At 39.9% G+C, this 24,289-nt stretch overlaps 1 protein-coding gene across 5 annotated transcripts in view; it reads left to right on the top strand.

Moving 5' to 3' along the window:
* The window catches only part of LOC126183263 (rho GTPase-activating protein 190), a 308,492-nt gene that overhangs the window by 80,704 nt on the left and 203,499 nt on the right, over positions 1–24,289 (top strand). For all 5 annotated transcript variants that reach the window (XM_049925082.1, XM_049925086.1, XM_049925085.1 and 2 more), the window contains exons 9-13: positions 14,319–14,471; positions 14,552–14,666; positions 18,245–18,368; positions 18,460–18,661; positions 18,747–18,917. In XM_049925082.1, the coding sequence (XP_049781039.1) occupies positions 14,319–14,471; positions 14,552–14,666; positions 18,245–18,368; positions 18,460–18,661; positions 18,747–18,917 (765 nt within the window). The remainder of the gene's footprint in view (positions 1–14,318; positions 14,472–14,551; positions 14,667–18,244; positions 18,369–18,459; positions 18,662–18,746; positions 18,918–24,289) is intronic.

Below are 24,289 nucleotides of genomic sequence, written 5' to 3'. Positions count from 1 at the left end.
CTCAGATGGAGTTGATGTTTGAGCTGCATGTTCAATCATGTACTGATGTGAGGGTCTTGCTGGCCACAGGAGTATCTCAGTGTCAGACAGACAGTTCATAGAGACTCTTGCCATTATCTTGTTGAAAAATGTCACCATGATACTGTTGCATGAGAGTAACTATCAGGCGTGACCTGAAGTCATACTCAATGGCTGCCCACACCATGACTCCAGGTTAATACTACTTTACACTCCAATACAACGGAAGAATGGGACACCTTCCTGTGGCGCCGCCATACTTGCCGATGATGGTAGAGCAGTACTGCAATTCATTGCTGAACACAGTGCAATGCCATTCATCAGCAATCCATGCTTGCCCATCAGTGCTCTACTCCACACACAGCTGTTTATGTTGTTAATGGCAGCCTACACACAGGATGGTATTTCCTTAGTCCAGTTGCCACTAGTGTCTGGCCAATGGCGTGTGATGACACAGAGTATTGCAGGGAGGACCTTACTTGGCCTTGGGTTGTAGGCACAGACATGAAGGGGTTACAGTGTGCTTGGTGTTGGTGCACAGTACTGTGATCCTCCCTGGTGGTCAAATGTGGTTGACTGGAACCTTGCTGACCAGTATTCCTGCCTTCACATTCCCATACAGTCCAACATTGGACCACTGTCACATCCAAATGCCCCACAAATCTGGATATTGTATGATTCAACCAGCAAGGCCCCTTTCAAACATTGTTAGGTGCTGATAATGCTGTCTCATATGATTTTGCAGGATCTCCACATCCTTCACAGTGATCACTCAACATCTGACACAGTTTGCACCCTTTATATACCCTACCAGGCCTGGTAACAACACTTAACACGAACAACACTAATGTGCATCTGTTGCCGTTCTACCATTCATGGGGTATAGGAATTCTAATAATTTGTGCAGTGTTATGGAGTGTTATGTATACACAGTTATATTGATTGTAGATTTATAGTTTCAGTTTGGGAACTTCGTATAAGCCGTTGTTCAGGTGTTTCAGAATTCCAACTCTGCCATCCCTTTACATATACTCCATTGGGGGATTTGTTGTTGACAATATTGATTAAGTCAGAAGAAATGACAACAGTAGTTCATTGAACATGATATTGGAAATTATTGTGACCCTTTAACTGCTCTGGACATGTTAACGCACGCACCTTTGTACCTGTCCCTGTGTGCTCTGAACATGTTTATCAGTCCTTCTACCTGGTACTCTGAACGTGTCTATGGGTAGACACATTCAGAGTACCAGGTAGAAGGACTAGTGGCACGCATAAACACATTCAGAGCTCACAGAGACAGGTACAAAGGCACGTGCGTTAACACGTCCAGAGCAGTCAAAGGATTAAGTAAATCGAAGTATATGCTGTCACAAAAAATTCTGTGAAATGGCTGTAGTTGCATTTCTCAGATAGAAAACAAAGCCATTTCGTAGTTGTTAAATTTTAAAAACAGCCTCCATATGCAGTTCAGCAACTGAAGTAGGTTCCCACTCAACATACTCATTAAGTAAGAGGACATGGAGATAGAAAAGTTGGTGCCTCGTAATTATGGCATAAACCATTATTGCAGTGTGTCCAGGTACATCACACCAGTATGATTGCCCCCACAAAGAAAAATTGTCCAAAGATGTATCACAAATCACATTCAGTTTAGGGAAGTGGTGGTATTCCTTTGTCACATGATAATTTTTCTGTCACAAATGTATATTTTGTGACAATTCATCTTGACACATTAAACTTGGCTTCTTCACTAAAAACCAATTTCTGTGGAAAAAATCTTCCTCTCCATGCCATGGACTGTGTGTACAACAAAATGTTTTGTACCAGAAACGAACTTTTCTTTTTGTTGAAGTTTCTGTCTTGTACCTGATAACAACTTCCTGCCAGACCATTAAAACAGACTCTTACGAGATACCATTCAGACTACCAGATACCATGCAGAAGTTACAACAGACAAAACAATTTTTGGCCATGTTATGATGATGCTGATGCCAAGATGCACACTGCAACTACCAGGCTGGAAATTACAAAGCAAAACCTCATGAGATTCTGTATCAGTTAGTCTATTCTTTCGCTGTCTCTTTTAGTAGCTGACAGTTTCTGATTTAATTCCCTTTTCTTCAGAACTAATGCACCAAACCTTAGTACTTTAAAATAAAACTGTTGTCTATTTGAAATCTGTAGAAAAAAAGTGGAATGGTAAAAAAAAAAGCCAGTTTTACAGTTAGCGTACACTTTTCCAGCTGGAAGAAAATATGACAATTGCTGATCATTTACATAATTCATAATCTATGGTTTGTTTTGTTGTATTGTTTCTTTTTGCTGCACATACAGTGATTTATACTTAACTATATTTGATCTTGCTCTTTGTCTCTTAACCACACTTTGCTACTAACTAAGAAATATTTCTGTGGGGTAGCAGTAGTTATCAATTAAATATGGTTTCAGTTTGTGTATAAAGCTAATTTTATGATGTATTTAATTCCTTACACCACCAGGTAGGTGGTCAAAGACTTTTATGGTGGAATACTTGATTCCTTTCTTTAGTGTGCTGGTATTATACTTTTTAATGTCACTATTGTTTTCAAACTGTGATTAATTGTTGACTACAAACTTTATAAGGCAGTAAATTTACTTTGGGCTGTTGTCAGTATGCCCAACATTGTAATGAGCTCTCTACAAGAGGTTCTGAAGTGGACACCTCATATTATCCTTATTGCATGTTTCTGTTCAACAAATGCTTTCCTCCACAAAGCTCAGTTACCTCAGAATATGATACAATAAGACATTAGTGAATGAGAAAATGCAGAGCCAGTCAGCTTTTTGATTTTTCATCTCGAAATTTGATATCTGTAACACAGAAGTTGCAGGGATTTGAGATTTAGGAAGCTCTGTAACGTTTGACTTCCAGTTCAGGTTTCTATCAGTATTAACACCTAAGAATTTAGAATATTTGGTTGCATTTACTGATTCATCCTTGTTGATTATTTCTAATTGTGTGGTGTGCATTGTGCAGCCCTGGATTGAATGTATTATTTTATTTATATTAAGTTACAGTATATTTGCAGAGAACCAGTTACTAATTTTCAATAAAATATTTACATTCTCAAATGTTGAAGTTACTCCATTAGGATTAATTATAAAACTTGTGCTGTCAGCAAAGAAACCTATTTCTGCTTCTTGCACATATATACAGGGTGTGATTCAAAAGTTTCAAGACTTAACTCATAACTCGAAATTTATTGGACATTTACCTACTGCGGACTAAAATTCTTCAAAATATGATCCTTCAGCATCAACACAGCACTGCCAGCATGTCTTCCACTGTTCGTAGCCCTTCTGGAAGGCCTCAGGCGTCATGCTGTCAAGGGCTCTCGTCGAAGCCTGCTGGATGGCGTCGATGGAGTCTAATCGCTTCCCTTTTAGGCCTGTCTTGATTCGGGGAAGAGGAAAAAGTCACTTGGAGGCAAGTCGGGGCTGTAGGGTGGCTGTGGCAGTGCTGTCACGTTGAACTTGACCGAAACTTCAGCTTTATGATGGCCTCCCAGAGCGGTCATCGTCTTCAACATTACCGCAGCCATCTTTGAAACGTTTTTGCCACATGAAAACCATTGCATGGGACATGGCTTCTTCCTTAAAGGCCTCTTGAATCATACCAAGAGTCTCCATGGCGGTTTTGTTCAGTTGCATGCAAAACTTAATCGCATAATGCTGTTCCAAGTGCTGCTCCATTTTCGCATCTCCCACTTTTTGACCGAGGTCAATGACACGCACTCACACTGCAAACGATGCACACTCCCCATGGTTCCGGAGGCAACTGCCGCAGCGTCATTTCGTTCCCTGAACCCCCCCCCCCCCCCCCCCCCAATCCCACTACTTCCCCCACCCGGCGGAACTGGTCCACGCGTGCTCCACCACTCAGAAATGAATCAGTCTTGTAACTTGCGAATCGCACCTTGTATGATGAAAGATGATTTATATGTACGAAGCACAAAAGAGGACCCAGTATCGATAGCTATGGTGCACAGGTGGTGATTTTCCCCCCTTCTGAAATGCGGTTTCATTGTGTGCACTCCCTGAGTTTTTTTATGAATCACTTTGCATTAGGGTGAAAACCAGTTACCAGCAAAATTCTTGAGATTTTCTAGGAGCATAGTGTGATCCACACAAGCAGTCATGATGAAAATACCGTTAAATCAGCAGAACTAATTTAATGAAGTGAGCACTCGCACAGACTTGATATAGAGGAACAGAATGAATACTGTGGGATGTATAGAGTTCACAGAAGTTAATAATTCAGAACACAAGCAATGGCTGTTGGATGGACACTGATGTGGATAACCTGTAATATTTTGATTCTGTTGCTCATAAAATAAAATAATGTAAGTTGTTATCCATGTTATATATTCGAATGGTGAATAATGAATACAGATGAAAATTAGTGTTTGTTAATGAGAAATAAAGGTGTTTACACAAAGCAGATTCATTGTTGGTTATGAGTAATAGATAAATTTGAAATCCAAAGACATTGATTTCTCTAGTCCTTTGTCATTTATGAAACAAATGTACTTTTTGTGGCTTTGTTGAAGAACAAATATTCGATTTATTTATTGATCTTTTATTTATTTGTCAGTCTTTTATTTATCTTTTACTTATTTGTTTGTTTATTTTCAAACATCTATCAGATAGTTCGTAATTTTGGAAGGTTTTATAAAGGAAAAGAAATAAAGTATATTATCGCAGAAGAAGCTGAATAGCACCGTGGTGTAGTGTTTATGATACTAAACTGTTCCATGGAGGGTCATGAGTTCAAAACTCACCTGGACTGTACAAATTTAATTTCTATACTCGGTTCGAGTAAATTCTAGAAGTAACCACAAATGTCGGAAATCATTGTACTGGAATGTTCTGTAGCTGTATATATATATATATATAGTGTGTGTGTGTGTGTGTGTGTGTGTGTGTGTGTGTGTGTGTGTGTGTGTGTGTTTTTTCAGGCGGGAGGCAGTTCGCTGCGCACTCTTGTATGTGCAAGTGCTGAACAAACCTTCATTAAGTGACGTTAGTGTTCATCATTCATCTAATCACACCTTCTTCTACGTGACATTATTCTGGTGGAGGCGCCGAGTATTGGAACTTGTGATAACACACATTATCGACGACACAGTAGCTCCCATCAGGCCGCGACAGAGCCGCCGTTTACGTGGCGAGAAACCTGAGGTCGAGCCATATTCAACAGATTTACAATCTGCCGGAGACAGAAGAAGACGAGGACGTTATGATGACAGCAACTGTGTGCCACCACATGAGACATACTTCCGGGTTCTCTGGTGACAATGGCCAAGATACAAACAAGTGGCTGAAGGTACATGGGGTATAGCCAGATTTAACAAATGGGATGACACCGTGTCTTTGGTTAACATATTTTTCTACTTGGAGGGCACTGCCAAGCAATGGTATGAGAACAATAAGGAGAAGTTCACAAGCTGGGAAGTATTCCAGGTGGAACTGCGCAAGTATTTCAGCAACACGTGACGACAGAAGTGCAAGGCTGAAGATAAATTAAAGTGCAGGGCACAGCATCCAGGAGAAACTACAGCATCCTACATTCAAGATGTCTTGGAGCTGTGTAAAATAGTGGATCCTATAATGGAGGAGGAAGATAAGGTTGCTGAGGACATGTATCAAGGAGGTTTTGACAGCAGATGACATCATAAAATGGTGCCAGTATATCGAGACAATGCATCAAAAAAGAATTACATGCAAGAAGTTTGAACAGTTTCCAAATGTTGTGTTGATGTCTGTGATGGAGGAAGCAACTGATTTCACAAGTGTTCATCGGATAGTAAGAGAGGAAGTTCAGAAGGCCCTTGGATTTCACAGCGAGCAAAAAACCGAAACGCTTCTAGAAGTCATAAGGGAGGAAGTGGAACAGACATTGAACCCAATCTCTCATCTCTCTCATCCTTCATTTCCCTTTAAAATGGTAAAAAATTGAGACCCAGGCAGAGTTACATTCCTGCAATGCCGCATGAGGAACCTGTTTGGGCACCAAGGAAGACTGACGTCTGGAGGACCCAGGATAACCAACCATTTTGTTTCCACTGTGGACGACCAGGACATGTGGTGTGCTATTGTCGAGAAAGGCGGCGGATATTTGATGACGCCCACACCAGAAGACAGCAGACTGATCTTAGCCGACACCAACTCCAGGATGACGAAGATGAACAAGAAGATGTGGGTGCAGGACAACATAGTCACCATTGCCGCAAACTATTCACTGGAGAGGACGCTCCCCAACACGCCGATCCAGATCTCCCTCGCCATTTAGAGCTCCAGCCAATCACCTAGCCACCACAACCTGGAAAACTAAAGGGTGCAACCTTCCTTGGAGGTGAGGCCACCGAAGAGAAAAATCCTCCACCGTTGATAACTACAAAAATGATAGGAAACTACGTCAATATCCTCATGGGTGGCCAACGAGCCCAAGCTCTTCTGGACTCTGGAGCATCATATTAAGTCATTTTGGAGAAGTACCGTCACCCATTGCAGAAAACCGTATTTGTCGACAACAAAATGTCCCTGCTGAAGGTGTCTAATGGGAAATATGTAAAATGTACAGGAAGGTGTACCATTCGTGTGGGTATAAGTGGCCATACACAGCCCTTAGAATTCATTGTCTTACAAGAATGTAGTCATGACGTCATTCTAGGATTGGACTTTTTGAAAGCTTTTCAGGCAATAATAGATTGTGGTCGCTCGAAGATTATGCTAGATGAGAGGAGATACTGGGGACAGGGAGGTATGTATCCGAGTGTGAGGAGGCTGTGTCGTGGATGAAATGATCATTCCTGCAGTCAGCGCTAGAAACGTAACTGTCATGTATCATGCCATGCATCAACTCATTGATCTTGCAGTGGAATGTAAGAAAAGCATACCACTGAAGAATAACTTGGTCACCCCAGCCTCTCTCGTCTCGTTTAAGAATGGATTTGGCGAATTGTGGATAGTTAACTGTTGCCGAGAACTGCAGATCCTTTCAAGACGCATGTGCGTAGCACATGCTGAGCTGTTAATTGAAGAACAGCTGAGCATCATAGAAACCTCTCATGCCGAGTCTGTGAGTGAAATTAGCGCTACCACTACGAGACAAGATCTTCTAACTCGACTATCACCACTAAGGAACACCCGACCCTCCTTGCTATTCTTCAAGAGTTCTCTGAATGCTTCAATCCACAGGTGAAGAGCAAATTAGACAAATTGACAGTGTAGCACCGGAAACCATCAGCCAGTAAGCTAGAGAGCATACCATGTGTCAGCAATGGAACATCAAATAATTCATGACGAGGTAGAGAAAATGAAGAAGAATGACACCATTCAGCCTTTGCAGAGCCCATGGTCATCACCAGTGGTGCTCGTGAGGAAGGAGGATGGCAGTTGGTGCTTTTGTGTTGATTGCAGGTAGCTTAATAAGGTAACTAAAAAGGATGTTTACCCCCTTCCACGAATTGATGATACACTATATTATCTGTAGGAGACTAAGTTTTTCTCAACCATGGACATGTACTCAGGATACTGGCAAATCGAAGTAGATGAGGCTGATCATGAGAGAACTGCATTCATCACCCCTGAGAGCCTGTATCAGTTTAAGGCAATGCTGTTTGGTTTGTGTAATACAGCAGCAACTTTTGAATGGATGATGGATAATATTCTAGTTCACCTGAAGTGGACGATGTGTCTTTGTTATTTAGATGACATTATAGTGTTCTCAGAGACATTCAATGAACATATAAAGAGACTGTGGGCTGTTCTTAAGTGTCTCCAACAAGACGGACTAAAACTTAATCCAAGAAAGTGTATCTTTGGAGCAAAAGAAATCAAAATAATGTGGATGCCATGTGTCAAACAAAGGTGTGTGGCCAGACCCAGAAAAGGTGAGATCTATAATAGAATTTCCTATTCCTAAAAGTATTCAAGATGTGAGAAGCTTCCTTGGATTATGTTATTATTACCATCATTTTACGAAAGACTTTTGTATCATAGCCAGGCCACTCCAAGAGTTGTTAAAAGCTGATACTAAATTTATCTGGGGTGGTGCTCAACAAGATTCTTTTGAGGTGCTGCGAAAGCTCTGACGACTGACCCTGTACTTGCTTTGTATGATGAGAGTGCACCTACAGAACTACACACAAATGCCAGCGGGTATGGGATCAGTGCTGTTCTGGTGAAAATTTTGGATGGAAAAGAGAAGGTTATAACCTATGCTTCTAGGACACTTACAAAAGCCAAGAGAAACTACTCAACTACAGAAAGAAAATGTCTTGCTGTGATCTGGGCCATGTGGAAATTTCGACAGTATCTGTATGGAAGGCTATTCACAGTTGTTACAGACCATCATCCACTTTGTTGGTTGACAGGTCTTGAGGATCCAACATGATGATTCACCAGGTGGGCACTACATCTTCAAGAGTATGACATTACCATAGTGTACAGAAGTGGAAGAAAACGCCAAGGTGCCGACTGCCTCTGAAGAAACCCTGTGCCAGACCATCAAGACTTTGATGAAGATAGTGACTGTCTCGCTGCACTCCAGGATCTCTCTGCTGAGCAGAAGAAGGACTCCAAGATATCTCAAATTATGCTTGCCTTAAATCGGTCAGAGAATGTGAAAGGACAATCTAATGTAGTTAATGGATTACTTTGCAAAAAAAACTTTGATCCCTTTGGAAAGAGGTGGCTACCAGTGATTCCTAAACACATGCGCTTAGATGTTCTACACAACTTCCATGACACACCTTATGCCGGACATTCAGGATTTATTAATACATGCGATAGAATCTGCAAGAGATTTTTCTTGCCAGATTTATTTAGGAGTGTCCGTCATTGTGTGTTGCACTGTCGAGAGTGCCAGAGGAGAAAGGCAGTTCCTCAGAAACCATCTGGCCGACTCATACCAATTCCACCACCCGTAACGCCTGTCCAGCGTGTTGGGATTGACCTCCTTGGACAATTTCCAACATCTGCTAGTGGCAATAGATGGATTATTGTTTGCACTGATTATCTGACACGCTATGCCATTACAAAAGCCGTGAAAACAGCCGAAGGATTCGAGGTAGCCAAATTCATCGTGGAAGACATTGTATTAAAACACGGTGCCCCGAGGTCGTTAACTGCGGATCGAGGGAAAGTTTTTCAGTCGAAACTTGTGACAGAGATAAACTGTCGGTGTAACATTACTCATCACATGATGACTGCCTATGAACCACAAACTAATGAGCTTACTGAATGCCTTAATAAGACCTTGGCCGACATGCTATCAGTGTTCGTCAATGTTGAGCAGAACAACTGGGATGAGGTGCTACCTTTCATGACATTTGCCTACAACACTGCCAAACAAGACACCACATGTAACTCTTCAGGCTTTCCCGGCGAGGTCTTGACATGTGGAATAATCGGGTCTACTGCCGGATGTTGTTGCTCTGACACAAACATCCGGCAGTAGATCCGATTATTCCACATGTCAAGACACCACATGATTTATGCCATTTTTCCTGGTGCATGGTCGTGAGGCGACTAAGATGATGGACACTATGTTTCTGTTACTTCTGATGAGGTGGACGATGACTACATTGGCCAGATTTTAACCAGAGCTGAAGAAGCTCGGCAGTTAGCTCGACTCTGCACGCTGCAGGCTAAAGAAAACGATCGCCCTAGGTATGACGCGAGCCACCACCCTGTTGTCTACCAGCCTGGTGACCATGTCTGGATCTTCACTCCTGTTTGGATGGTTGGTTTCTCTGAGAAGCTCCTCAGGTGCTATTTTGGACCTTATAAGGTTGTAAGACAGTTGTCTGATGTTACTTACACAGTTGAAGATTTCGACCCCAACACAAGACGACGAAAGGTCAGAGATGTGGTCCACGTCCTTCAAATGATGCCCTATAAGGATCCTGCAACCCAGGGCAAATTCGAAGCTCCAGCGCCAGGCAACAAGCGGAAAGGTGATGAAGAGCGTAGCAGCAAAAGAAGTTCTAAGAAGATCACCACCAGGGCGAGAATCAGCCATCAGGAGTTGGAGTATGCAGGACTGATGACTCATTCCTGGACTAGGAGGACGTAACATCGAGACGCTGTTCTCTTAAGGAGGGAGGAATGTTGCAGAAGAAGCTGAGTAGCTCTGTGATGTAGTGGTTATGATACTAAACTGTTGCGTGGAGAGTCATGAGTTCAAAACTCACCTGAGCTGTACAAATTTAATTTCTATATTCGGTTCGAGTACATTCTGAAAGTAACCACAAATGTCAAGAATCATTGTACTGGAATGTTCTGTAGCTGTATATATATATCGTATGTGTTTTGGCCGGAGGCAGTTCGCTCCTAGCTCTTATATGTGCAAGTGTTGAATAAACCTTCGTTAAGTGAAGTTAGTATTTGTCATTCAAATAATTATACCTTCTTCTACATGACAATATGTTCTCCACATGCAAAAGAGGATAACGGTGTGTTACATCTCATGAAAATTGTCATTATTGATAAGAAGATTCACTGTCTCCTTCAGCAGAAAATGAGAAATCACAAATTCCACTCTAATCTTTGGTAAATTACTTGATTGTGATTCCATGTCAACTTCATCTCCTAAACCCAATTCAAAATTGAAAAATAGATCATCTTTTTATCACACACCTTCATCATAGATGCAACACCCAATTTCTTTGGCATTTATTTGACTATTGTAAATCATTAGTTCATTGTAAGCCTTCCTTTTTCAGGGACAGTACTGCAGGTGAGCCATTTGTTTTTAAATCATGGGTGAGAGAATTTCGTAATAGTTGTTGTACTGTAGAAAGGTGGAAGAAGTCTTCACGTTGTCTCTTGACAGTTTCTTGATAGATAGTTACCATTGTGCTTGATAGATAGTCACCATGGGCTGTTTTATGTGCTAAAACTCTGTCTCGTATGAAATTCTTGAATCGCTTAGCTCTATATAACTACATAGACATGTGTCTTATCAAAAACTATTCCACCTTGTGAAGCAAAGCTTACTCAGAGCACTACAATGCTTTCAGTTATTTCTAATGGCTTGGACATCCTATAGCATTCCATAAACCATTACATTTTTGTGTAATTTTACATTACACATTGGCTAATGCTGTTTTGAGAGATCGATTTAAAGCTGATTGGTGTTGGTCATCACACAGTCTTTACTTCGTTCACTAATTATCCAGCAGTACAAACACGAAAGAATCAACAAAATACCCTTATCCAATAGTGTTAGCAGATCTTGGAGCAATTGAGGCAGATATTAAAGATTCGAGTCTCCATTGGCTGCATTCTCATCTTTACCTAGTTAACAAGAGTGCTCCCACATGTTGCTAGGGGGAGGCAGTAGACGAATTATTAGAAAGTGCAGAATCCTGTTGAATTGGGCCACATTGGTAGTTAAACTGCTCAGCAGAGGATGAAGATTGTTGCATAATATTGCTCTCTTGTTTTACTGTCATTTTCGTATGGGCACTGTCCAGTAAAAAGTTGCCTCAGACATTATGATTACAATTTTCCAGTATGGATTTCTAATGGGAAAAAGAATATAGGGTGAAAAGAAACCACAATAAAGGATGCTTGATAAAGCAACCCAGATTTGTTCTGTATCTCAGAAACCATCTGATGCATCAAGACTTGCTGCAAAACTGTAGGTACATCTTGGTATTAAAGTGGCCAGGAAAGGCCTAGAAGAGAATCCTGAATCCTGTCAACCGTTCTTCAGTGCGTGCAAATATAGGACTTACAGGGGATAATTTCAGAGAAACTGCTTGTTTTACACGATAGATCTGACCGAGAAATGCTATACTTACTAGCAAGTGAAGTGACATAATGCAGGCAGTTTGGTAGTGCTATTGTGACACTAATATCTTGCTGCATCAATTAGCTCCCCATTATCCATATACTGCATCCCGCAGAGTGCATCCTTCATTAGGCTGAGCAGATGGAAGCTGGAAGGTGCAAGATCCAGGCTGTGGGGTTGATGAGGAAGAACAGTCCAGTGAAGTTTTGTGAGCTCCTCTCAGGTACACACACTTGTGTTAGGCCTTCTGTTGTCATAGAGAAGGAGAAGTTCATTTGCATTTTTGTGGTGACGAACACGCAGAAGTCGTTTCTTCAATTTCCTGAGGGTAGCACAATAACTTGATAGTTGATCATTGCAATATGAGGGAGGACACCAAACAGAATAACCCCTTCAGAGGCCCAGAAGACCATCGTCATGACTGTACCAGCTAAGGGTGCGGCTTTAAACGTTTTCTTCGACGGAGAGGTGCCACTCCACAGTTGATGAACCCATATTTCATCACCTGTGATGGTGTTCAACAAAAAATTGTCACTATCAGCATCATAAGTAGCAAACAATTCCACACATATGGTCTTTCATTGCTCTTTATGGTATTCTGTTATGCAGTGGGGAACCCAGTAGGTACACACTTTTGAGTACCCCAGCTGGTGGTCAAGTGTGTTAGCACTGCCAACAGAGATGTCCAGTTGTGCAGCGAGGTGTTGAGATTGTGACCCATCATCACCTCAAATGACAGTGTCTGCATGTTCCAACACCGCAGGAGTCACAGCTCTGTGTGGTCAGCTGGCACGCGAGAGATCGAACAGTTTTGCGCGACCTTGTTGCACTGATGACAGACGCCTTGCGTAATGAGTCACTGCATTTTTGTTCACTGCCATGTCTCCGTAGATATTCTGCAAGCACCTATAAATATCTTTGATGACCTGGTTTTCTGCCAAAAGAAACTCACTGACAGCTCTGTGCTTGGAGTGCACCTCCGTAATAGATGCCATTTTGAAGGCTGCGTATAGTGCTGCCACCTAAAGGGCCTGAAGTGGGAACATTCCACAACATCCCACAACAAAGTCCAGATGATTACAACCAAAATTGTGGCATTACTTATTGATCACCCCTCGTTCGTTGGCCCTTCAGGGTGTTGGAATTCACTTTATTTGTAACCTCAGAGATGGGCCATTGATTTGTTGAATCACATGTGATCTGAAGGCAAAGAATTCTTCTGCGATGGATTTAAGGAAATTTGCGTATTAATTTCTGTTCTATTGAAACAGGATTAGGAATGAGTAGGTCCAACTAGTTACTACAATGTGTCTTCACTACTTAAGTGGAAATAATTTGGAGAGGAAGGGTAACCACTAACTGATATTGATTTGTAAACTGAGAAAGCCTAAGAACTTTGTATTGTATGGGATCAAGCAATGTCACACCATCCTTAATAACTTCACCACGCCAAAAATGTATGTACATGAGTATTTCTATTGTGGACATCATTTTGCTCTATTTTTGGATTAGAAGATGTATGACACTTCATGGGGCAATAAGACCGTATGTCAGGTACATGAATGTGACTTCAGAGGATGCTTTCCCAGTGCATTGCATTTCTCTCTCTCTCTCTCTCTCTCTCTCTCTCTCTCTCTGTCAGCAGTACTTTATGATTTTGTTGAAGAAAGTGCTCTCATTAATGGCAGCATTATGTTAATATCTTAACAGGATTTCATTGACTAATATAAGTCCAAATAAGTGTCCAAAAATTGCATACAATTTTATTATTATTATTTTTTTCAGTGTTTTGCTCTTCCTTTGTTATTGAAATGAAATGTGTAAAAGATGGTGGTTAAGCTTTACATCTTTATGATTTATCATGCAAAATGGTCCATGGAACATGAAACTAACTAACTAATCTTGGGACTGTTGCAAACTGTCAGTCATAAGTTGACCATTAAGAAGTTAGGAAAATGGCTAGAAAAGACACTCGTCGATTTTGATCACAGAGGATAATTCTCTCAATCACAAAACATATTTCTTGGTCTGTACTTTTTTAATGCCAACTCCACATTGCATTACATACTACTTTACCATCTTCTTGGATTATCTTACAGTAGTTCACCACCATTACCAGCTTACACAATTATTACTTAGAATTTGACATGTGTGCTTCCCAGTCTGCTCAACAGCAGCCAGTGGAATACTACTCCCATTGAGGAAGCTCAGAAACATTGAGTATGTTCAAATTCTCGTCTGTCTCTCCTTAATTGTGTTTATGACAGCTGTGTCGTTCCATACTGGAAATAGACATCAATCTTTTCCAGTAGTAGCGGCGGTGGTGGTGGTGGTGGTAGTGGTAGTGGTAGTGGTAGTAGTAGTAGTAGTAGTAGTAGTAGTAAACTTTGTTGTTATTCTTTCAGTTTACTATATACTAGGAAGTGCTAACTGTGGTTTCTTATTTTGTGCGCAGGTACAAAGCATTAGACAGACTTGATCAAGATAGAAAACTGATGCTTTTCCAACACTTAGGATTTGTACATTGTCCTATTAGAGAGCATTGTCCAGCCTTCCCCAACTGTATGGATGCTCTCATAGAACGAATCTTAGGAACAAAAGCTCATAGGTATATTCATCTACATAGATTATGCAATATTTCAGTTGTTTCATAACATTGAAGTAAAAATATTTATTTTTAAATTTCAGGCCATCCTCTTGGAACCACAACAGCCAGTGGATCCTAAATTCTGACAATAATCAGCTGAATCTTGTTATCCTAGGGATTGATGGACTAGCAGAGGAGTTAGCGAATGATATTCGGGTATGGTAAATAAAATATAATATTGATAATTTAAAAAAATACATAAAAAAATCTTCATGTTTTGCATTGATGACCTATAAATACAAACAATTTTGTGAAAATTGTGACACAATTGAGGAGTAATAAGAACCAAATGATGCATGGTGAATTAAGAAAAGAATGATACACATACACGTCACCAAGTGTGCAAACTACTGAAGTATGTGCTGAATTGTCATGTAAGCCACATTCAATGAGGCTGTTGAGGAAACAGAGGTATGCAGTCAGTCAGGTGATTAATGGGGAGGATAAATTTTGTATTATGACATCAGTGTTCATGCAGGGAATAAATCCAACTTGTACACTTCAGAATCAATGGGCTGAAGAGAATAAGATGAATCCAGAATTCTGTAATGGACCACAAAACATGGTGATAATTTGGAATGATAGATATTCATCTGTATCCACAATTTTACAGAAAATTTTATAGAAAGAAACATTCCACATGGGAAAAATATATTAAAAACAAAGATTCCATGACTTACCAAATGGGAAAGCGCTGGTAGATAGACACAATAAAAAACACATACACACACACAGAATTTCAAGCTTTCGCAACCAACGGTTGCTTCGTCAGGAAAAAGGGAAGGAGAGGGAAAGACGAAAGGATGTGGGTTTTAAGGGAGAGTGTAAGGAGTCATTCCAATCCCGGGAGCGGAAAGACTTACCTTAGGGGGAAAAAAGGACAGGTATACACTCGCGCGCGCACACACACGTATCCATCCACACATATACAGACCCTGTATTCTTCCACTTTGTTGTTAGTCACTGATGTGATGCCTTCTGTTTTTAAACATTTACACCAATTCAAACACTGTCCTTTTACTTGAACAAAAGTCTCTACTGAAGCTTCATTCTGCTGTAGGTTTTAGTTGGTTTCACTACTTCGAAAAAGGAATATATTGCCCTGTTAGCAACCTTGGTACAATAAGAAAGGGATAGCTACTGTTCACTAGTTCATTATTTAGCAGGTTCTGTAATTCAGTGAAAAGAACATCAAAAATAAATGAAGGAAAAGGAAAGGACAGTGTTGTAGTATGTAAGAAAAATATTAATTTATGCCTCAGTTTTTGCATGACAAAAGTACAGATACATGCGAGATACAAAGAAACAGTTGTTCTTCATGTTGTGGTTATCAATTAAAGTGTTAATTCTTTTTCTTCGTTTTTCTTTTTTGTAGTGGGGCTTAAAAGAAGCACAACTTCACAAAATCTTTGATAATACATGGCCCTATGTTTGATATCAACATATAGTAACTACTCGCAGACGGTGGGTGGCAGCACTAGCAAAGGAGGGTATGTGGTGTCGTGGGGAGGGGGGGGGGGGACACAGAAAACAGTGCAGTCATTGTCATAACGCAAAAACAGAACGATTTATCTGAAGTCCAGAAGGACATGATCATTGGGTTTCAGGCCAAGGCTGGAAGCATTTCTGAAATGCCAAAAAAAAAAAAAAAAAAAAAAGTTTGTCTGCTGTGTGTGTGTGCCACCGTGGTTGAGGTATACCATCTGTGGCAAAATTGCACTGTCCAAAACCAGCGCCGAGGCAACCATGGCGCACCATGCTGCCCTACATGATAGAGGTGAACGATAGCTGTCAAACTGTGTATAGGTGAATAGATGTGCAGTTGTTGAGCAACTGATCACCCAGATGAACCAAGGGGCACTAATAGTGTCTCCTTAATGATTGTTCAGTGAATGTTCCTGTGTATGGGAGTCTGCAACAGGCACTTGGTTCAAGCACCCTTGCTGACTGCTGCTCATTGGCAAGAAAGACTGGAATTTGCACCCCATTACACAACTGGACATCCACTGAGTGCCCTTTTCAGATGAATCACATTTTATGCCCCATCAGACAAATGGCAAACACGCTGAAACAATCGTCAGAAGAGTCCGGACTGGAGGAGGGAGTGTTATGGTATGGGGAATGTTTTTGTGGCGTTCCCTGGGTGATTTTATCGTTATGGAAGGCAAAATGGCCTAACACAAGTATGCATCTATCCTTGAGGACCATGCCCACCCTTAAATACAGTGTTTTTTTCCTTGGCATGGTGGCCTCTACCAGCTGCATAATGCAATGTGTCATGTAGCTTGCACGGTATGTGTGTGGATCAAAGAGCACAGGATGACTTTACTGTATTCCTGTGGCCACCAAACTCCCCAGATTTCAACCCTATTGGGAGTCTGTTGGACCATTTCGATCAGGCTATTTGTCCATGGACCCTCAGCTGAGAAATCTGGTGCAGCTGGCCACGACACTGGGGTTGGCATGCTTCCACATCTCTGTTGGTACCTTCCAGAACCTCATTGTCACTCTTTCTGCATATCTCACAATGGTCCACACTGCAAAATGTGGCTATTAAGGTTTTTGACAGATTGTCACATTAATGTGACTGGACAATATATTATTTGCAGTCATATTCCTAGAATTGTGTGGACTTGGTCATTATCTCTGTTATCTCTTATCACTGTAACTATCTAGTAAAAAAATGTGAAAAATCTGTATTTGAGACTAAAGACTTAATGAAAACAAATCATTCATAGACTGTATGTAGATAAAGTGTGGTTGAAAGTTGGTTCATAATTCATAAAAACATTTGAATCAGGAACATAACAGTCAATGTAAGACAGCTCAACAGCTCTTTGTGCAGATAACTAGGTTGTTTGTTTGTTGTTGTGGTCTTCAGTCCACAGACTGGTTTGATGCACCTCTCCATGCTACTCTATCCTGTGCAAGCCTCTTCATCTCCCAGTACCTACTGCAGTCTACATCCTTCTGAATCTGCTTAATGTATTCATCTCTTGGTCTCCCTCAACGATTTTTAGCCCCCACACTTCCCTCCAGTACTAAATTGGTGGTCCCTTGATGCCTCAGAAAGTTTTACATCAACCAATCTTTCGGCGAAGTTGTGCCACAAATTTCTTGTCTCTCCAATTCTATTCAGTACCTCCTCATTAATTACATGATCTACCAGTCTAATCTTCAACATTCTTCTGTAGCACCACATTTCGAAATCTTCTATTCTATTTCTGCCTAAACTGTCATCCATGTTTCACTTCTATAAGTGGCTACACTCCAGACAAATACTTTCAGAAAAGACTTCCTAATACTTAAATCTATATTCAGTGTTAGCAAATTTGTATCAATATTTGTATATGAGAGGTAAAAAGTGTCATTTTCTAGTTTTATTCAAGTTCCTGTTGTACTTCAATTGTATTTGTGTTACTGGGCTCTTATCTGTGATCTGTTGAGATCATTAGGAAGCACATTGTGTAGTTCTTCATATATTGATCACTCGTAAATATTTCATAATATGTTTGGTGTATTATATGTAACTACTGTGCTCTAAAATACAACCAGAATAACAACTCCATGTCTTAGTGGATTTGTACTTTTTTGTTGCAGTATAGTCAAGTGTCACAGTTCAGTTTTTCATATGTAGTTGTTTAATATGATATGCATACGTGCTTGCTTTAAAGAAATATTGCAAATGAAATGATGATGAACATCTGATCACCAGTTTCTTGTCATTCTTACAGGAACAGTGTGATGATGATGAATATGAAATAGACTGTAATTTGTACAGTTTGGATTATAGAATTATTGATGGTGATGTTAGTTTACCCCAGAATTCTTTCAAGACTTCAAAATTCTTGCCAAATGGTAAGAAAAATGATTTTCTATTAGTAATTTTTTAATATTCCTTATTATTACTTCAACATAACCCTTTAAACTTATGTTGGTTATTGTACAGGGTGCTTTTGTGTGTATTCCAATCAAGAATCATTTGAATATGTCCGAGATAGTTTGGAAAAAACTCTGCTCTCCAATTTAGAGCAAGAAGATCGTTTACCATTTCAAGGTTTACCAATTGTGATTTTATTTGTCGCTGATCAGTCAGTTGATGAGAAAGAGGTGCTGAGGTTACAAGAAGAAGGACAGAATTTGGCTGATAGGTTTGTTAATTTTGTTTTGTGTGATCATGTATCTTTCACACTCAAATTTAGTAAACATTTCCTAATGAAATATGATACATCTTAGTTTACAGTGTCCCTTCATTGGTGTATCTGTGGATGAGATGGATCCATCACAACGGTTTAGTCCTTCATTGATAGCAGAAGCACTGCGGCAGCTGATACAAAGTATCCATCACAGAGCAGGCTTTATAAATGTCTACCAGTCTGTATTGGAGTGTTCAGAACCTGATATCAGGTAATGTATGTGATTTTTTTCTCCTGTGTCTACTTTTGTGTGTTTTTATCACTGTGTAGAGCAGGAAGTAAATTCTGGGATATAAGTGGAAAGATATCACTTTTGTAAATTATTCCGTGCACAGTACTGTTGGAAACTGATTGGACCAGACAATTGTAGAATTTAACGTGCAGCCTGCACACAAAGTATGTATATCATCTTTTGTTTGGTACTGGGTACTGTATGTAGCATACATTTTCAGTACAAGCACTTTGGTAGCTAGTGTTTTATAAAGATACTTTCCTGCAAGGGCCCACCTCCTCAGCTGTGGGTACTATTTGTGTCTATAGTGTAGCAATATACACAAACACAATAGTGCACATTCTAAAATTTCTTAAGAAAAATCAAAGTGATTAAGAGAGGAAGGTGTTGAGACTGATGATTTGTTGCGCTGTTTTTATTTATATCCTTCATATCAAGTTGCAGAACAAGATCAAGATATTTGAAATTATGAAATTTTTGTGCAGTGTACTTTATCATCAAAAATTCATTTCTCATAGTTGCAAGTTTATTTCCTGATATGAAGTGTTTTAAATATAATGAATTAAAGGTATTGTGTTTAGTGGCTATAAATTTCATAGACATGAAACCTTGTTTTTAGCAGTAATTTGCCATTTGATCATCTTAATTTTTATGTGCCCATCTCTTGTGTGCTTCTTTGACCCATCAATGTTAATTTTTAATTATTAATGCATATTTCAGACTAATGATATTTCAGTATTGTTCTAGAGGAAAATGATGTAAATAAGTCCCACATACGGTATCAACCAGTAGTGAGAATGAAAAATTAGAGAATAACTTCAATTTAAAAAAAAAAAAAAAAAAAAAAAATCAAAATCAAACACCCATTTCTAGTGACAGCTTTTAAGGGAGATGTACAATGCAGCAATATAATTTGATTTCTTAAATTCTCAAAGGGAGTGCCTCTGTAACCAAATGGTTAGAGTCGCCACCTTTGACACGGTAGTATCGTTGCCTTTTGTGCGGTTTTGATTCCTGGTAACACCCCCCCCCCCCCCCCCCCCCCCCGCCTTTTTTTTTTAAAAGGTAGGAAGGTGTGGGAACATGGTCCACATGGTCCACTCAACCTTGTGATGCCAAATGAGGAGCTGCTTGAATAAAGAAGCAGCAGCATTATCAGGATTAATGTACTGGCAATAAAGGACGCAGGAAGTTGCGACATGCTGGTCCCACAATCTTAGATTGCTCCTTGTACTGCCTTGTAGGCAGCAGTTGTCCAGTCTGAACAGACATAATGTCTAATCCTTGAGTGGTGTTTACGTTTTGTGTTCTCAAAAGTAAGCTGTGTTAAAGTGTCATATATGAAGACAATAAACATTTATAATCTTGGTTAGCTCTGTCCATAAATCTTCTATTCCCAGTATAATTTGATTTGTTATCTTGTGTTTTATATTCTCTCATACCTACTAAGAGAGGCGACTTGGTGACTAAGACACTTAGTTGAAAAGATGGTGGTCCAAATCCTTGTATGGTCATCCAAATGTAGGTTTTTCACTAAATTACAAAAGGTAAATGCTGGTATAGTTCCTTTGGAATGGAGCTTGTTAGTCCCATTTGTGTGAACTCTAGTCTTTTACTTTCAGATGATCCATATGTATTACCTGAAAATCCTGGAACAAAACAATTTTTTTTATTGTTTCATTAATACAACCAGTAGCCAAGAAATGTAATTCCAGTTAAATAGATTGTAAACATCTCAAAAACTGATATGATACAGTTTAGTGCCAAAGTGCCAGGACATCAGTGTAAATCATAAAAATCAGGACATAACACAGGCATTTAGGCTGGACTAGGCATGCAGAGTAGAGCTCTGAAGGCACATGGATCATGTGAGTGCTTTCCAGGTAGGTGCAAAGAAGGCATGAGTGCCTTTCATGTACATTTGTGGAGGCTTCCGAAGATGACCAACACTGCCTCACTCAGTGACACAGCCAAATTAGCGCTTGACCACAGCCACACATCTGCACATAGGCTGTTCAATTGCAGCATGTGCGTGCTTGATGTGCTTCGCTTGCCACCAGAGCTGAGAAATGGATAAAAATTATTATTCATGAATAGGTAAAGGTAAAGCCTGTGGCGCAAACCTGTGACTAGGCTATCGGCTTAACTGCACATAGAGTGTAACCTTTCTGTTGGCCACAGCACTGGAAAGGGGAGTGGTGGTGGGGCCATCACCCCATTCCCTTTTACCCTGGGAAAGTTCCCCAGAAATAATTTTGATAGCAGGCTGAATGGACATGGGGCCATCTTGGAGGGACTGGAATGAGGAGAAATCCCTATCCCAACCTGGGACCTCCGTGGCCAAGAGCCCAGTGCTCTACTCAGTAGCCCACCACTGCTACTAGTTATTTGTGACTTGCAAATAAAAATATTTCTTCAAAACGTTACTCATTTACACAACTAAAAACACATATTCATCACCTGTGAATAAGAAGTGCTATGAATAATAGATAAATTTGAAATCCAGTGACATTTATTGCTCCAATTCTTTGTCATTTATTCAACCGATATACTCTTCGTTGATTTTAAATTGCTTTTGAGAACAACCTCTTCTTCCCCCCCCCCTCCCCCCTCCAAATATCGCATCAGAAAATTTATTGGATTTTCAAAGATTTGGCATTATGACACACCAAGAAAAGTAGTTCTATGCTATGCATGCAAAGAGGGTATGGGTGTTTTATATCTCCTGAAAATATCTTTGTTTCAGGATAACGATATAAGGCTATCAAATCACAATCTTCTTAAGCAAAAACTGAAAAATCGTCAATTCCACTGTACTTTTTGGCAACTAACTTTGTTGTGATTCCACGTTAGCTTCACTTCCCAAATCACATTCAGAATAAATCTACTTTTTACGTGATAACATCATTTCAAACTTGTAACCCAATTTCTTCAACATTTCTTTGGCTCCTTGTTGTAAGCCTCCCTTGTTGATGGACAGCATTACAGTTAACTATTTTTTTTTTTTAATCATGGGTAAGACATTGTTGCAATAATTGCAGTTGGTGTAGAAAGGTGAGAAAGTCTTCCAATTGCTTTGTAACACTTTCTTGATAAAAAAGTTGCCAGTTTGCTGCAATATTAGCACTCTTTTTATGGTCTCATAGTGTCTCTTTCAAAATTTTTCAGTCTCCACTTTTTAATGGAAAGCTTACTCAGAGGTACTCCCAAAACACTTTCAGACATCCAGCAGCATTCCACAAATGTTTTAGGAGACTTAAGATTTAATGTCTGTTGATTCCTGATGTCAGTCATTAGTAACCACCAAGTCCTTATTGCATTCAATCATTTTGTAGCACTAGAAATGTGAACAAATTGTGTAATTATATTTAAAGACCCTTTCGGATAGTGCTAGCAATCTTGGTAGAATGGAGGAAGATGCTGCAGATTAAGAGTTTTTATTGGCTTCATCTTTTGGCTAGATACATGTGAGTACTTCCACATATTAACAAGAGGAGGGGAGAAAGGGAGCTACTGGCAAGTGCAGTTGGTGTAACTGGACCACATCGGTAGTGTAACTGCTACGGCTGGCTACCTCCGAAACGTTTTTATGTTGCCTTTATTTCAGGGTAAAACTGTGCACAATCCGAAGTTTGGGACAGTGCAGTACTTTACAAGGCCTGATGGCTTGCCCTTAACTTCCTCCCACCTCTGAACAAACTTATAAGCCAGTTAGAGGGGGACCAACAGGTCAACATATATTCCAAAACACATTGCAATTGTTATAGGCACTGAAAGCTGGCTAAAGCCAGAGATAAGTTCAGCCAAAATTTTTGCAAAAGACCCAATGGTGATATGTGTGTTGCTGTTAGAAGTAGTTTATATTGTAGCGAAATTGAAGTGGATATTTCGTGAAAGTTAGTATGGGTAGAGGTCATTGCTGGCAACTGGCATAAAATAATAATTGGATCCTTCTACCAACCTCCCAGCTCAGATGGAATAGTTGCTGAAAGATTCAAAGAAAACTTGAGTCTAATTTCAAACACGTACCAGAGTCATATAGTTATAGCTGGTGGTGACATCAATTTACCCTCGATATGTTGGCAAAAATACATGTTTAAATCTGGAGGTCTACATAAAACATAGTCCGAAATTGTGCTAAACGCATTGTCTGAAAATTATTTTCAGCAGTCAGTTCATGAGCCCACTCGAATAGTAAACAGTTCTGAAAACACACTCGATCTCTTATCAACAAAAAATCCTGAGCTAATAATGAGCATCAAAACGGATACTGGGTTAGTGAAAAAAGGGTTGTTGTAGTGAGACTGAATATTGTAATTCCCAAATTCTCCAAAAATAAACAAAAAATATACCTACATCTGCGTCTATACGCTGCAAACCACTGTGAGGTGCATTGCAGAGGGTATGTCCCACTGTACTAGCTATTAGAGTTTCTTCCTGTTCTATTCACATATGGAGCGTGGGAAGAATGGTTGTTTGAATGCCTCTGTGCATGCAGTAAGTATTCTAATCTTAGCGTCATGATCCCCATGTGAGCGATACATGGGGGTTACAGAATATCCCTAGAGTAATCATTTAAAGCCGGTTCTCGAAACTTTGTTAATAGACTTTCTCGGGATAGTTTAAGTCTGTCTTCAAGAGTCTGCTATTTCAGTTCTTTCTGTATCTCTCCCATGGATTAAACAGATCTGTGACCATTCATGATGCCCTTTCTTGTATTTGTTCAATATCTCCTGTTAGTCCTATTTTTTACAGGTGCCACACACTTGAGCAATATTCTGCAACCGGTCGCTTGAGTGATTTGTAAGCAATCTCCTTTGTAAACTGATTGCACTTCCACGGTATTCTACCAAAAAACTGAAGTCTACCACCTGCTTTACTGACGACTGAGCCTATGCGATCATTCCATTTCATATCCCTACAAAGTGTTTCACCCAGGTATTTGCACGAGCTGGCCGATTCCTACAGTTACTCATTGACATTATAGTCATAGGATACTACATTTTTTTGTTTTGTAAAGTGCAAAATTTTACATTTGTGAACATGTAGAACAAATTGCCAATCTCTGCACCATGTTGAAATCTTATCAAGATCTGACTGAATATTTATGCAGCTTCTTTCAGATAGTACTTCATTATAGATAACTGCATCATCTGCAAAAAGGCTGATTTTACTATTAATATTGCCTGCAGGGTCATTAATATACAATATGAACATCAAAGGTCCGAACACACTTCCCTGCTGCACATCTAAGTTACTTCTACATCTGATGATGACTCTCCATCCAAGGTAACACGCTGTGTCCTTCCTACCAAAAAGTCCTCAATCAAATCATAAATTTCACTTGATAC

The sequence above is a fragment of the Schistocerca cancellata genome, chromosome 4 (genome assembly GCF_023864275.1).
Source record: "Schistocerca cancellata isolate TAMUIC-IGC-003103 chromosome 4, iqSchCanc2.1, whole genome shotgun sequence".
In the NCBI taxonomy this organism is placed as follows: domain Eukaryota; kingdom Metazoa; phylum Arthropoda; class Insecta; order Orthoptera; family Acrididae; genus Schistocerca; species Schistocerca cancellata.
The sequence above is the reverse complement of the archived record's forward strand: the minus strand, read 5'-3'. Positions and strand labels throughout refer to the sequence as shown.